We start from the raw sequence: 12,792 nt of genomic DNA, 5'->3' as shown, positions 1-12,792 counted from the left end.
TAGTCCTAGGTGTGATCTTGACAAAACATCAGGGTTGCAGCGTGTACTATTTCCTTAAACAATTTAAATTTGGCCCTGACACCAGTGTACTACTGGCAAATTGGTGCTAAGTTACGTTTGAATAGACTTCACTCGAATAGATAATCGTGCTTGCGTGTGTTGTAGAACAATTCTCCTTTGAGCAGAAATCAGGTTGTTTGTTATCACTAGCTGACAATCAGGATACCAATTATCGAATGCCTGTGGCAGTTAGCGACACTTGACTAGTCAGATCATGTCGGCTTTATCAAGAAGCACCTTTATTCACGATCTTCTAGACCAGATCCTGAGTATACACACACTGAATATAGAGAAGGAGGCGAGATTATGCGGCTAGTTACCGCTCGCGACTGTAAGATTCAGTTTGTTCATGGACTTATCATAAGTGCATGGGCTTCCAAAAATTATAGAGGCCTGAATAATACTGCCCAGATTTAGGTGCTAAGGATGGGATTTCGTGAGGAATTCAGACAAAAAAAACCGAAAATAGTATGTTTAAAAGAAAATCACCAGTCGAGTATCTACACACAATCATGCAAGAAAAGCAAGCGACAGCGAGCGCTTAGCTTTATTCCACGCCGAATCCTCTTGCGGTTTCGGGTTCGCGATGCGATGCCACTCACCATTGAACGCATTAATTAGCCAGCTAGAAAGACCTGTCAGAGCGCATTAGTTATGTGAAAATTCCAAAGGGGATAAAAGGTAAACTCACGTTCATAGACCATGGTATGTCCATTGTGGAAGATAATGCTATGGTCTGAATCGGGGAAAATTTGCATGTCAAAATTGTCAATGCTCGCCAAGTCCAGCTTGTCGAGGAGGTTGAGGGTATTCTGAAGATGGACGTTGTCGTCTGAGTTGCCATGCATGATCAAGAATCGGACATTTTCACCCATGGACTTGACGTCCGTGATGGTTGCGTTTTCGTAGCCTGACGGGTTATGTTGAGGTGTGTGCATGTAACGCTCAGTGTAGATCGAGTCTGTAACAATTACTTTTAGTCCGAATTCTTAAACATGTGCTAGACGCATCTCTTACCATAAAACCTCCAGTCGGTCACAGGTGCCACGGCCATGCCGTACTGGAAAGTCTGGCCTGCATCGAGCTCAAGAACCTTGAGGGTCATGAAACCGCCGAAACTCCAACCCCAGATTGCCATGCGCGTTTCATCCACGTAGTCCTTAGCTGCGTAAAGCTTAGCAGCTTCGATCTGATCGTGAGCTTCATAATGACCAAGGTTGCCGCGGACGATACATCGCGACTTGCGGCCAGTGTATCCTGTTCCTCGGCCATCCACAGTAACAACAATGTAACCCAAGCTAGACGCGATGTAGGATTGGAAATCCACAGTAAATTTGCGATCCACGGTTTGAGAACCGGGGCCAGCGTACATGTAGAAAAGCACAGGGTACTTCTTGGCCGGATTGAAGTGCGGGGGCCGGCGTTCGACGACTTGGAGGGTATAACCATCGATGGTTACGTTGGTATAAATTTCCGCGGGGAGAGCGTAGTCTTCAACCATCTGGGTAAGCCGGGTATTCTGCTCAATCACAACCTCGTATTCAAGTTTCTCCCCCAGTGTGTTAATTATGGCCTGCCACGGGACTGCTGGTCCCTTGGAGCTGAGGAGCGCGTATCCAGAGCCCTCCGAGAATGAGATCTCAAAGTATCCGGCTTTGGATGTATCGGTCAGCGGACGAAGATCAGATCCATCCAGCTTCACGTAGTACACATGCCGCTGGGTTGGTGCCTCCTTTGTCGCGATAAAGAATACCAGATTCCTCTCCAAGTCAACGGCGGAGGGTGCCGCCACCACCTCCCAGTCTCCCTTAGTGAGCATGACAGGTTCAGAGCTATCGAGAGGTGAGAAGTATGCTAGATGATCATAGCCTTCATAGATCACAGTATCAATGTAGCCGTCTTGCGGCCGGCCATTTGCAGGATCAGCAGGGATAAACCGTGTGGACTGCGAGGGCTCGACCCAGCCACCATCGAGCCCGGCAACATCTTGCGAACGAACAATCTTTCCGGTCCGGGCTTTCGTATCGACCAAGAAAATCTTCAAAATGTCACTTTCGCGGTTGGTCTCTCGGACAAGCAACTTGCCCTCGGAGGCCCAAACAACTTCGATGATGATACGATCGTTGTCCTGGAAATCTTCCGGCATGTCGACAGAAAAGACCTCATCCTGTTCCACATCATAAAACTCCAAACGAACCACGGGGTTCGGGCTACCGGCCTTGGGATACTTGATCTGGCGAGTTTCCGGGTAGTTTTCGAGTCCAGGTAGGGGCTTTTTACCCGAGGGGCGAGAAAGATAATATTGAACAGGATATTCAGGAACTTTAGCCTCCTCGGTCCGCAAGAAAGCAAGGAACTTGCCATCACGCGCCCACCAAGTCCCAGAATTGCCCGAGAAGACCTCTTCCTCGTACACCCAGTCAGGAACACCATAGAAAAGATCCTTGTCACCATCCTTCGTGATCGGAGTCACTTGATAAGTTGACAGCTTGCGCAGGTAGACATTGTTATCCCGAACAAAAACAATGGCATCAGATTGGGGCGACCAGGCAGCCAGCTGCACTCGGTCGCTCAAGTTACTCGGATCCAACGGCTCGGCCGTTTGAGTCGCAACATCAAAGATCCAGTATTTCCCATAGTATGAGTGTCGCCAGTTCGACTTGAGCGAAGATGCGACCAAAACTTTCTCCATATTTGGGCTTGGCCATGTCTTTCCCGGGGTAACAAAGTCATTGTCCACCGTGAAGTGAGACTTCTTCATCAGCACCTTGGTATCGAGGCCGTCGACGCCATCCTTGCGACTGCGAATGTCCTCCACACGTAGATATCCATCTCCGCTTTCGCCGCGCTCAACCAGAAGGCCATCCTCACCCTTTGGTCCGGCAATCCACGAGATAGCATGTGACTGCGCGGCCCATTGTCCCGTCAACACCTGCTCCAGAGTCACCGGGCTTCCGTAGCTCGTGCCACCTGTTGCCGAGTCCGGATCGTGAATGCTGACCGTAGATACAGACGAGAGTGCGGAGGCAGTGGGTCGTTTTTGAGCGAGGAATAGCACGAATGCGAGTACCCAGCCACCGACGCAGAGGAAGCCGAGCAGCCAGAGAACCCGGCGCATACGATTGCTCGATGGGGTCTGTTTCTTGCTGCGAGATAGAAATGGTTCGTCGGATCCGGGTTCAGCGCCATCTTCGATATCGCGGTATCGGTCTTCGTCGTTCCCCTCCCTGTCAGCCGCGGCCAACAGCTCTTCCTTGTGTGCTTCCATGAATGAGGCTGAAGCGACCGACAGTCCCGAATCGGAGGTTGCGTGTGATTCTAGTGAGGTCGATCGTCGTCGAGTTAGCGGCACTGCCTCAGGGGTGCTTTCATTGTCGAGTTTCCCCATGATCGATGGTAGCAACTCGGGGTAAAGCTGAGGTTCCTGGGCGGATCTTATCAGGGAGAAGAGTGGATCCGTGGGGACACCAGTAGCTCACGCGACAGAAATCTGCGAATTGCGAGCAAAGGGGGTCAAGTCGAAATCATTAAGAGGTTTTGATTATAATTGAGTCAAAATTGGTGAAACGATAAGCTCCAAGGAAGACGTGATTGTTAAGTTCCTCGAAAGACAAAGGCAATCCCCTATTGGACCCCATTTCGGGACAGTGGCGCATCTAATCAATGACAACATCAACGGGCCAAATTTAACTAAAATAGAACGGACAAATTATCATTTCATGAACATCTATACCAAGATCGGTATATCAATTCAATGCATTCATTCATCATATCACATAATAACCAGACTCCTAAATGACCTGCATGACCTGCATGACTTGCATGGAAGACCCCCGCCAAGCGCCCGTTAAAGGATTAGAATATTGATCACAGCCTCCAGGACTAGAAAAGAATGAAAATCCCCGGTTATCAGACCTCCACAGCTTGCCTAACCCAATCAACCAGGCCCACCCACTCTGGAGGGAAAGTTCCAGCAAAGTTCTGGATCACGCCGTGAACCAATCGCTTCCCTGACTCTCGAGCGAACCATTTCCGTGAAGATAGATGCTTGTCCAGGCCATGGAACAGGACAAAGATAAGCGCCATCCATTCGCCTTGCTTGACTAGGTTCATGAAGTCATCGCTGACTCGAATTGGCCAGACTAGGCTCCCTTGCCCGGATGGCCAGCATTCCAGGCTCTGTAGCAGTAGCTTATAAGTATCTCGGTAAATATTGCGTTGTGGCCCCTGAATACTCTCGATAAATGGGCGCAAAGTATGGAATTTTTGAAGAATGCTCCTATTGATGTTGGAGTTAGTCTCGAATCTGGCTTTGATCTTCGATTTTCAATAATGTCACCCACATGTGTAGTTTCACTATACTTGGATCCTCGCTGCAATGAGTTTGATGATAAGCTTCTAGATCAAGTCAAACCGGCCACACAATTATGGGAATGCTTACCTGGCCCTAGCAATACCAAGTCTGTTGCTTCCATCTTGGTATATCCAAGCATCAAGCCAAGCCCGCTCGGTACCGCGAAACATCTGCATCCATAAAAATGCAGCTCCGCTCAGAATCGAGCGAAGTGTCATTATCTCGTATAGCGGGTCAATCGGCGTCTCATCTCGACAAACGCCTGGGTAAGCTGTCACTAATATCAGAATAATAGCTGAGCACATGAAAGACGCCTCGATATTCTGCGGGTTTGTCACCAGCTCTTGTCGCAAACCGGCAGTCGCATGAGTCTGATATGTTAAAGCAGTCTCCAGCCATGTAGGAATCTCATCAGCATCCATTTGCTCCGACGCCAGATGGAGAGCAGACACAGCAAGTAGGCTGTCCATGACATAGTCGTGGCAGACAGCAAATTGGGGAATCTTCCCGTTCCAGAAGCGGCTATCTTCGTCGTCTTTGGCTATCGAGGGAAGAGTCGATTCGCACGCCTGGTAGAATAGTTGCATTTCCTGCAAGCGCGGGAGCCTTATAAAGTCATCCGAGTGAGAAATGCTGGATTGCGATGAGGATCTGTCAGATCTTGCATTTTTGGGAGAGCTTGTGCTTGTTGACATGGGTCTGCGTCTGGGCCGAGGTGCTACATATTCGCACTCTAACCCGCGTCGAATGCAGAGGCTGCATGTTGGACGGTTCTCATCACACTATTTAGAACATTAGCCAACGACAACGACCCCGAAGAAATATGGCAAAAGAATGAATGAGCTTCTGCTATAAATTTGAAATTGGGAGTTACCGCTCACCTTAACATGTCGTTCTTTACATTGTACGCAGCCCCGCCTTGACTTGGTATGGCAGCGGCGTGGCATATTGTCGTGAAGGTGAATGACTCAATTAGCGCGAAGATGGAGATTCCATCACTTTTACAGATTTGCATCAGCAGTGATTCTTGGGGGCTATGGGGGCCAGAAGTTCATCGTAATCACGTATATGAAACTCCGGTGTGGGGTACTATCTGCGTTTGGGATCTACAAGTTGTAAACATTGAATTGGAACTAACAAGCTCAAGGTCTTTTCGATGCACACCGCTACTAGACTGCATGCTTTTACATTAGTTATGAAAGATCCTTAGTCAAGGATTCGTCTGGAAGGATTCAAACCCCAGGTTTGGTCTCATCTACTCTGATGGCTGTGATGTCAATGCGGTAATGATCAGCGGCGATCAAACAGGGGGCCAAAAACTACACTTTACTGTAAATGGATCATCAGAGCTACTATGTATAGTTGACTTGCCTTTTCTGGTAGGCAATTGAAAACCTAAAGTCTAATACATCGCTGCCTAGATTGTAAATCACCGACAGCTCCTTGGATACAGTCTAAGGAATACAAAACGGGTATAGTTCATGAGTTTTGGGTTTCACTTTCTCCTTAGATTAGGGCAGATAATGTACACAGCTAGGAAAGACTACTACGTTGGCAATGAAATGCTAAACATAGCTCTGACGAAGCCATGCAGGGTATAGTGTGTGGGAAATAATGAGCGCTCCATCAATTTCATTTTCAATTTATTCATATCGAACAATCTTTATCCGTCTCGCTTTCGAAAATTACCTCCAATGCTGCAAATTGAGTATCCAAAGTTCTTCTAGCGTCTGCGCTTAGCTCAAGTGTCAATATGCAAGTCTCTCAATCTTGCCTCCAAGTCTTGTGCACGGGTCACCCCGTTGGTTGTTCGGTGGTGTTGACCACCCACAGCCGATCCACACTCAGGGCATCTTGATAACTCCATAGCACCTCCACACTCTCCGATTGTAAAAGGATGCCCATTCTCACAGTAGTACCAATGGCCCGTTCCTCGAAACTCCGTCGCCATGGCGGCCACAATTGCCAGACGTTCTGCGTTGGTCACTGGGGTGTAGAAGGTTGCTCCGCCAAGCATAGATTTAGTACCCTCGATCTCCTCCGATAGACCGCGTGTCTGCCCAGGATGTAAATCACACAGCCGTTGAGCCTCTTCTATAGCTGCATTACCCTCTTTAAACAGAGTCTCAGCTTGAGTAAGCTCCTTCGCATTTTGTCGCTCGAGTGCACACAATTGAGCGAAGAAAATGTTGCCTTCTGCCTGTTGCAAGATTCGATGGGAGTCTATTGCTTCTTTGATGAGCCGCTGGCACTCTTTTCTGTTCTCTTTTAGGTTGACCTGTACATCGCTCGTATCTATACCGAAAGGGACGAGTTTCTTCATAGAAAGGAAATCGCCGAGCAACGCCGTGTCCAAACGGAGTTGCAGTGCGGTAGCCTGAATTTGGCCTTTGGTTTGAAGCACATTTTCATCGAAGGCAAATTTGCCGGATGTCTTCTTACGGCGACGTGCGTTTTCGACCATGTTGTGTACTTGGCTGAACGGTTGCTCCTCCGTCTTCACCTTTGCTTGGTACTCTGCTATCTGAAACCGGAGAGCCAATATCTCTTTCCAGCGGCCACTGCCTTTTTTATTGACAAGGTTACTCATCAGCGACACCTGGTGATTTGCGGGGCCCTGTAGTTCGATTTTAGTGCGCCCCTGAAAGACTCTTATGGCTGTTGCCATGGCCCCTTCACTGAGCTGCAACTCTGACAGTACCGCAGGTAGATCTTGAGCGAGCGGCACATATTGTTGGTTCAAATACAAGATAAACTTCTTTGTCGCCTCGTCAAGCAAGGAACGTCTCACAAGCCTTCCATAACGCGAAAGGTTTCGCAATGAGCCTCGACATGTAGCACACGTTCGAATATCCTCGATGGAAAAAGGCTCTGAGGATGAGGATATGGAGATTGGTCTCTCCATGTCATCCATAACATAATGCTTTTTGAGATCCATTTGGGCATCCATACTTTCGATAGTCAAGAAATGGCCGCATTGAGGGAAGATGCAAGGGTTCTCCGCAAGATTGATCTCGCGGTACGATTCACCCAAGATAAAGTCCACCGGGGTATCTTTGATTTCGTCGGATCCACAAGTATGACAGAATTGCTCAGGTGGGCATACCTCGCCACACACGGATGGGCATTGGTGACCACAGGATAGAAGTCTCTCACATCGAAGTGAGCACGGAATATGATCGCAAGGCGCGGCACAAGGCATGGTACAAGAGCTGTGTGGACATGAAGATAGGCACTCAGAAACTGCACAAGGAGCACATGGCTCGGAACATTTCCGGGAACATCTGGAATGCCCACATTGAACATCACAAGGCGAAGTACAAGGAAGACAAGGGTTCTCTCCGTGACATTCGGCATTGCAGCCATGGGAGCATGTGGAGTATGGTCGTCCACACCTTTGAATACATGCATGATTGACTTCTGAACCGTCGAGTGTGCGCCTGACACACTCTGAGCAATGACGCTTGCAGTTATGCCCGCATGGTAACACAGTATTGCAGATACAACTGCACTCATAATCTACACTATTCACATCAACATGGCAGGCGACGGTGACAGTGTGATTGCAGTGTGGAACCTTCTTTTCGACAAGTGTCGGACATTTGACTGTGCTAAGATCTTGAGCCTGCCAACACGGGAGAGAGGCCATTTTATGACCACACAAAAGAGTTCTGTCGGCATCGAAAACCGAGACTTTACACTTATCCGGGCATACGTCTCCACAAAGCTTCGGACAGGTATGGGTACAACCCTTTCGTGGGCGAGGGCAAGGCTCTGAGCAATAGACGGCCTTGTGCAACATTTCAGAATGGCATTTCTGCTTGCAGGGGTGCCCACAGTGGAGACGCTTCCCACACTGAAGACTGCAGCCTCCTTCTGGTGAGAATTGCACAAAGTGCTCAGGCTCTGTTACGGCAATAGGAGTCTCAGGATGACGAGGGCAGCTCAGTTCCAGATGGGGGCCAATGTTCCCGTCTTCTTCCAGAATTTCGAGGACCTTCCCCCACATTTCGACACCTCTGGATGTCTCAGAGTTCCCAATGATGTACATCCCGTGCTTTGCACGAGATAGAAGTACGTTAATTCGATTCGGCGTACGAAGAAAACCACACCGGTTTTGGCTGTTGCTTCTGACCAGAGAAATCACCACAACCTTTGCCTCCTCACCTTGGAAGTTGTCAACTGTTGCAACTCTGAGAGGGTGAAGAAGCGTTGATTTCGAAACCGCTATTCTTTGCTGTTGAGTCTCGTCTCCTTCGAAGCCCGCATTATCCAGGTCCTCCTGGTCTCTTTCCCCCAGAGTGACGACGAATGACCCAGCGAGTTTTCGGCGCATTCGATGAAGTTGGCCCAGATAAGGTGTGAGGACAGCAATTTCTCCACTTTCGTAGACACCCTGGCTGAGAAGGTGATTCACCAAAGAAACCGTCAGATCGATTTCATGATCATTCCAGCGAGAGGCCGCTAGTGGGTCTTGGTTTGAGGCACCGCCCTCTGGCTGGCGATGATCAAGCCAGTAAAGCCTTTTTCGCATCCCAGCAACCTCTGGATATTCAGAAACTGATGGAGCATCTTGTAACCGTGGATACAAAGTGTCGCGAACCAGGCGGGATATCGACGGGGACATCCGTCTTTGAGTTTCCAGAGTACAGAACGGAATTTGAACTCCGACCTCCTCATCGGGCTCTACAAGCCTTTCAAACAGTGAGCGGTCCAATGAGTATTGTTTTCCTTCATTGCTCTCACGAGAAAGTCCATAGTTTTGTATTTGAGGACGGAGCTGCTGATGATCACCGATGAGTATGACGTGTTCAACCGATGGCAACAGTGAGGTGAGCAAGTGGGCTTCCAGAACTTCTCCAGCTTCTTCGCATATGAGAACCCTAGATCTTAATCTCCGCAGCATATTGAGATTTCGAGCTAAGCCTGTTGTTGTCAGGCCAATGATATCTGCGCTCCGAAGACACCGAAGATCCAACTCGTCGCGTATCCTATCCCAAGAAGACTTGGTTTCCAGGTGCTCAGCGAGCACTAGTTGGGCTTGGGAATGCGTACTGACTTTCTGGGTCTCAAGCCAGTAGTCGTAGAGAATTTTACGTTCTTCGGCTGTCATTGTATTGACATGGACAGCTCTGAGTACGTCCACCACGCGGGGCTGACCCTTCAGTGACTTGCCGCCATTCAACCAAGACCTTATCACATTATTCTGCCCACTTCCTCTTTGTTCCTGCCATCCCTCTTCGTCTTTTTCGAAAAGCTGGCGGTAATGATTAGGATGGTTTCTCTGAAGATAAAACTTGAGGCTTATCTCTGAACCGGTCGCATTGAGGTGAAGCTTCTGAAAATCTTCTCCCTGAGAATCGAATTTCTTGTGCAATTCCCATTGACCATGTCTCTCTGATCGTGTCTTTTCTGTATCTTGAACGACCTTTCGAAGATTGAGCGGCTGTAAACGCTCCGACTTGGACTGAGAGCCAATGCGAATGATCTGAGAAGTGATGTTGTGGTCCAAAACATCTTCCAGCAATTGATCGAGTGCATGATTCGTGTAGCAGACGCATATGATGGGTCCTAGCCCCTTGGAAACCTTTTTTTTGTTTGCCAATAGAACCTTGATCAGTGCCACACCTGTGTAGCTTTTTCCAGTCCCTGGTGGGCCTTGAATCAACCCAATTCGCCGCTGGAGGGTGCTGACCAGTGCCTCAGCCTGTGCGTTATCAAGAGTGGAGTGTTGCTTAAGCCTCTCTATTTCTACCGGCTGAGAATGACGCACTTGTAAGCTAGTATTATCATCCATGAGGCATTTCAAGTCGAAGCTAAACCCCGGAGTGGTGGCATAAACTGGTGGAGGTACATCGACTAGCAGCGACAGCGAATTGACATCATGAGGTGCAAGGAATTCTGACATAGAAACATCTGCAACCTTCTGCATCTTCTGGAGAGCGAGCAAAGTAGGTTGAAAGGAGGGCAAAAGAATACCAGGGAACTCGACAAGCGAAACCGAGAGGCTTCTTCTTGAGGCCTGGCAATCCAGGATGTACTGCCAATTGTCTTCGGTGGGCTCTACGAGCTCCAGGACAATGGACGCCACATTTCCGCTCTCTGAAAGAGACCCAGACAGCTTCTGTCCGTTGGGATCTGATTTCACCTTTGCATTGGGTCGATCGGCAGTAGACACTGTGCAAAATATCGCAAACCCTCTGGGATCTATGAGACATACGAGGGCACTTTCTTGGAGCCGTTTCGAAAGCTTCCACCATTCTCTTCGCTTTGTACTATCCATGCCTCGCAAATTTGGCGGCTGTGAAAACCCAACTAAAAACTGCATCCCCGAATGCCGATGCACGGCCACCCTATGGACGGTGACTTGCTTGTAAACATGCATTCTGGTTTGGTTTCTTCGGCCATCTTGGCGGATGCCTGGCTGGAGTTCCGCGTGTATGACATCTCGAAGCTGGCCAATTGTATCTTCTCTGAGGAGTCGAAAATTCCTATCCAGCAGCCCAGCAAGTCCAGGTACATGCCATTGGCGGGGGTCCTTGGGCGGAAGGTATTCTGAGCGCGAGCTGGATATCTCGTCGAAGGTTGGCATGATTCTTATCTTGCAAATATCTGCATGGTCGTTATCGTGGCGGCCACCAGGTGGATCTCGTTGAGTTATAAAGGCCGCAGTCTTCTGGGTCGGTACAAGTTTCTTCAAAGTTCCTGACAAGTTTGGTAGAGAGAGTCCAATATCAAGGCGGCGCTGTAGGCGCTCCAAGTACTGGTATGACTGATGGACAGAGCATGCGCTATCCAGGGCATGAAGTGTGGTGAGAATATCTGCAAAGCGCTGTGCGATTGGTTTCAAGGGCTCTTGAATGAAGGCAGTCGAGTTCAGCTCGACAACCTGGGAAAAGACCAGTAGAGACACCTCAAGATATCCGGACGCAGTACTCGTGTTTTTCTCAATTTCCATTTCCACGGCTTCGGCAAGAAATCCCAAGAATGGCTCTCCTCGGCGACCGCCAGGCCCGAATATACAGTTGTAGATCGTGACAACAGCTTGCTCCAGAACCAAAGATGAGAGGACCTCGGAGAAGGTGACGAGTTCCAAAAATGGAAGCATCTCCTCATGGAAGGTGGTACTCTTCATAGACTTTGATAGAGTGGAGAAGTCCCGTTGGATCAGCTCCTGAATCCGTCTCAGGCCGCCTTCGTTGGAAAGCCACCGCACCACATTTTGCAATGTGCTCTCATCAACCTCAATGAGTCTCCTAGCCTCTTTGAAGAATGGGCCCAGTTGTGCTCCCAGTGGACGGTTGTTGTAACCGCCAGGGGCTTGTCGTTTCCAAGAACCAAACTCACCAGATTGATCAGGCCTGGGATCTTGTCGCCTCGCCCTGTTAGGTGGAGACTGCGAATCATATTGGCGATCATGTTCGAATCGACAGTCTTTGAAACGACAGGAGCCACGCTGGGCAAATGCATAACATATCCTGTAATGGTCAATAGACAGAAACTGTTGTAGATGGGTCTAGCTTACTTTCCGACCATTTTGTATCGGACCGTGGATCAGTGACTTTTGTTGCTATTCTTATTAAGAAAACCTTCTGGAGTATTGTGTGAATGTTGTCTTAGTAGGTAGAGCATGGAAGGCTAAAGGAAAAAATGTCCGTTATATATGCGTGTTTGATGAAGGGCCTCGGGTAGGTAAAGACCTTTGTTCTGGCTCAAGGCTCATAATGCGCTTGTCACATAGGCTGACAAGGCTTGCGAATCAGGATAGCTGCAGCAAAATGAATGGATTGTTTGCATCATCACCACATAGCCCACCAATCTAGACATGTTGGGGCGCAATGTACACGTAGGAAGCGTTCGGTTGTCCGGGACGGACCGCGCCTCATCAATCTTCGTAAAATGATTGGGTATGCACTAAAGTCCAAAATCTATGGGTTCATCTATAGTTCACAAGGCAAATTCTTTGGGGTCCACTCTTGATGAGCCGACATGTGGAGTTTCACTACGCGCCGATCTAGAGCACTCAACACCGCCCTGTACTTTGCTGTGTAGATATCAAGGCCGACCAATCGAATCGGTCCTAAGAATCAAGACGTTGGAGATTTACCGTTCTTTGTTGGTTTCTAGGTGAACAGCTGATTCTAAGAACTTGACTTGATCCCTGTTCGTCTAGGCTCACTGGTGGCGTCAAGTGTGAGTTATTTCCTAGACTTCCACACATGGTCCTGCCTGCGAAGACCTCTATGATCACTAGTACCAACAAAGTAAATTAAAATAGGCACGCTTGGCGCGATCAAATACAGCTGGCTCACCCAGGCTATCGTGCTGATATGACACGTCACATCTGATAGACATGTGAATTCGAATAGGGCATCTTG

At 48.7% G+C, this 12,792-nt stretch overlaps 3 protein-coding genes across 3 annotated transcripts; all 3 read right to left on the bottom strand.

The window, feature by feature from the left end:
* Positions 1 to 570: 570 nt before the first annotated feature.
* On the bottom strand, positions 571 to 3,448 carry dapB (dipeptidyl aminopeptidase dapB; the record flags this gene model as incomplete). Its single annotated transcript, XM_057066920.1, has 3 exons — positions 571 to 695; positions 752 to 1,021; positions 1,078 to 3,448. 3 exons carry the CDS (start codon positions 3,446 to 3,448, stop codon positions 571 to 573), a joined length of 2,766 nt encoding a protein of 921 aa, XP_056920601.1.
* Positions 3,449 to 3,969: 521 nt separating this feature from the next.
* Positions 3,970 to 5,361, bottom strand: N7503_007372 (Zn(II)2Cys6 transcription factor domain-containing protein; the record flags this gene model as incomplete). Its single annotated transcript, XM_057066919.1, has 3 exons — positions 3,970 to 4,339; positions 4,502 to 5,196; positions 5,296 to 5,361. 3 exons carry the CDS (start codon positions 5,359 to 5,361, stop codon positions 3,970 to 3,972), a joined length of 1,131 nt encoding a protein of 376 aa, XP_056920600.1.
* Positions 5,362 to 6,155: 794 nt separating this feature from the next.
* N7503_007371 (putative NF-X1 finger and helicase domain protein) lies at positions 6,156 to 11,950 on the bottom strand (the record flags this gene model as incomplete). The annotated part of the gene is made up of 4 exons (XM_057066918.1): positions 6,156 to 7,468; positions 7,531 to 7,920; positions 8,270 to 11,892; positions 11,940 to 11,950. 4 exons carry the CDS (start codon positions 11,948 to 11,950, stop codon positions 6,156 to 6,158), a joined length of 5,337 nt encoding a protein of 1,778 aa, XP_056920599.1.
* Between the last annotated feature and the right edge of the window lie 842 nt (positions 11,951 to 12,792).

This window comes from Penicillium pulvis, assembly GCF_028828015.1.
Source record: "Penicillium pulvis strain IBT 33274 chromosome Unknown contig_5_segment0_segment0, whole genome shotgun sequence".
Classification (NCBI taxonomy): domain Eukaryota; kingdom Fungi; phylum Ascomycota; class Eurotiomycetes; order Eurotiales; family Aspergillaceae; genus Penicillium; species Penicillium pulvis.
The sequence above is the reverse complement of the archived record's forward strand: the minus strand, read 5'-3'. Positions and strand labels throughout refer to the sequence as shown.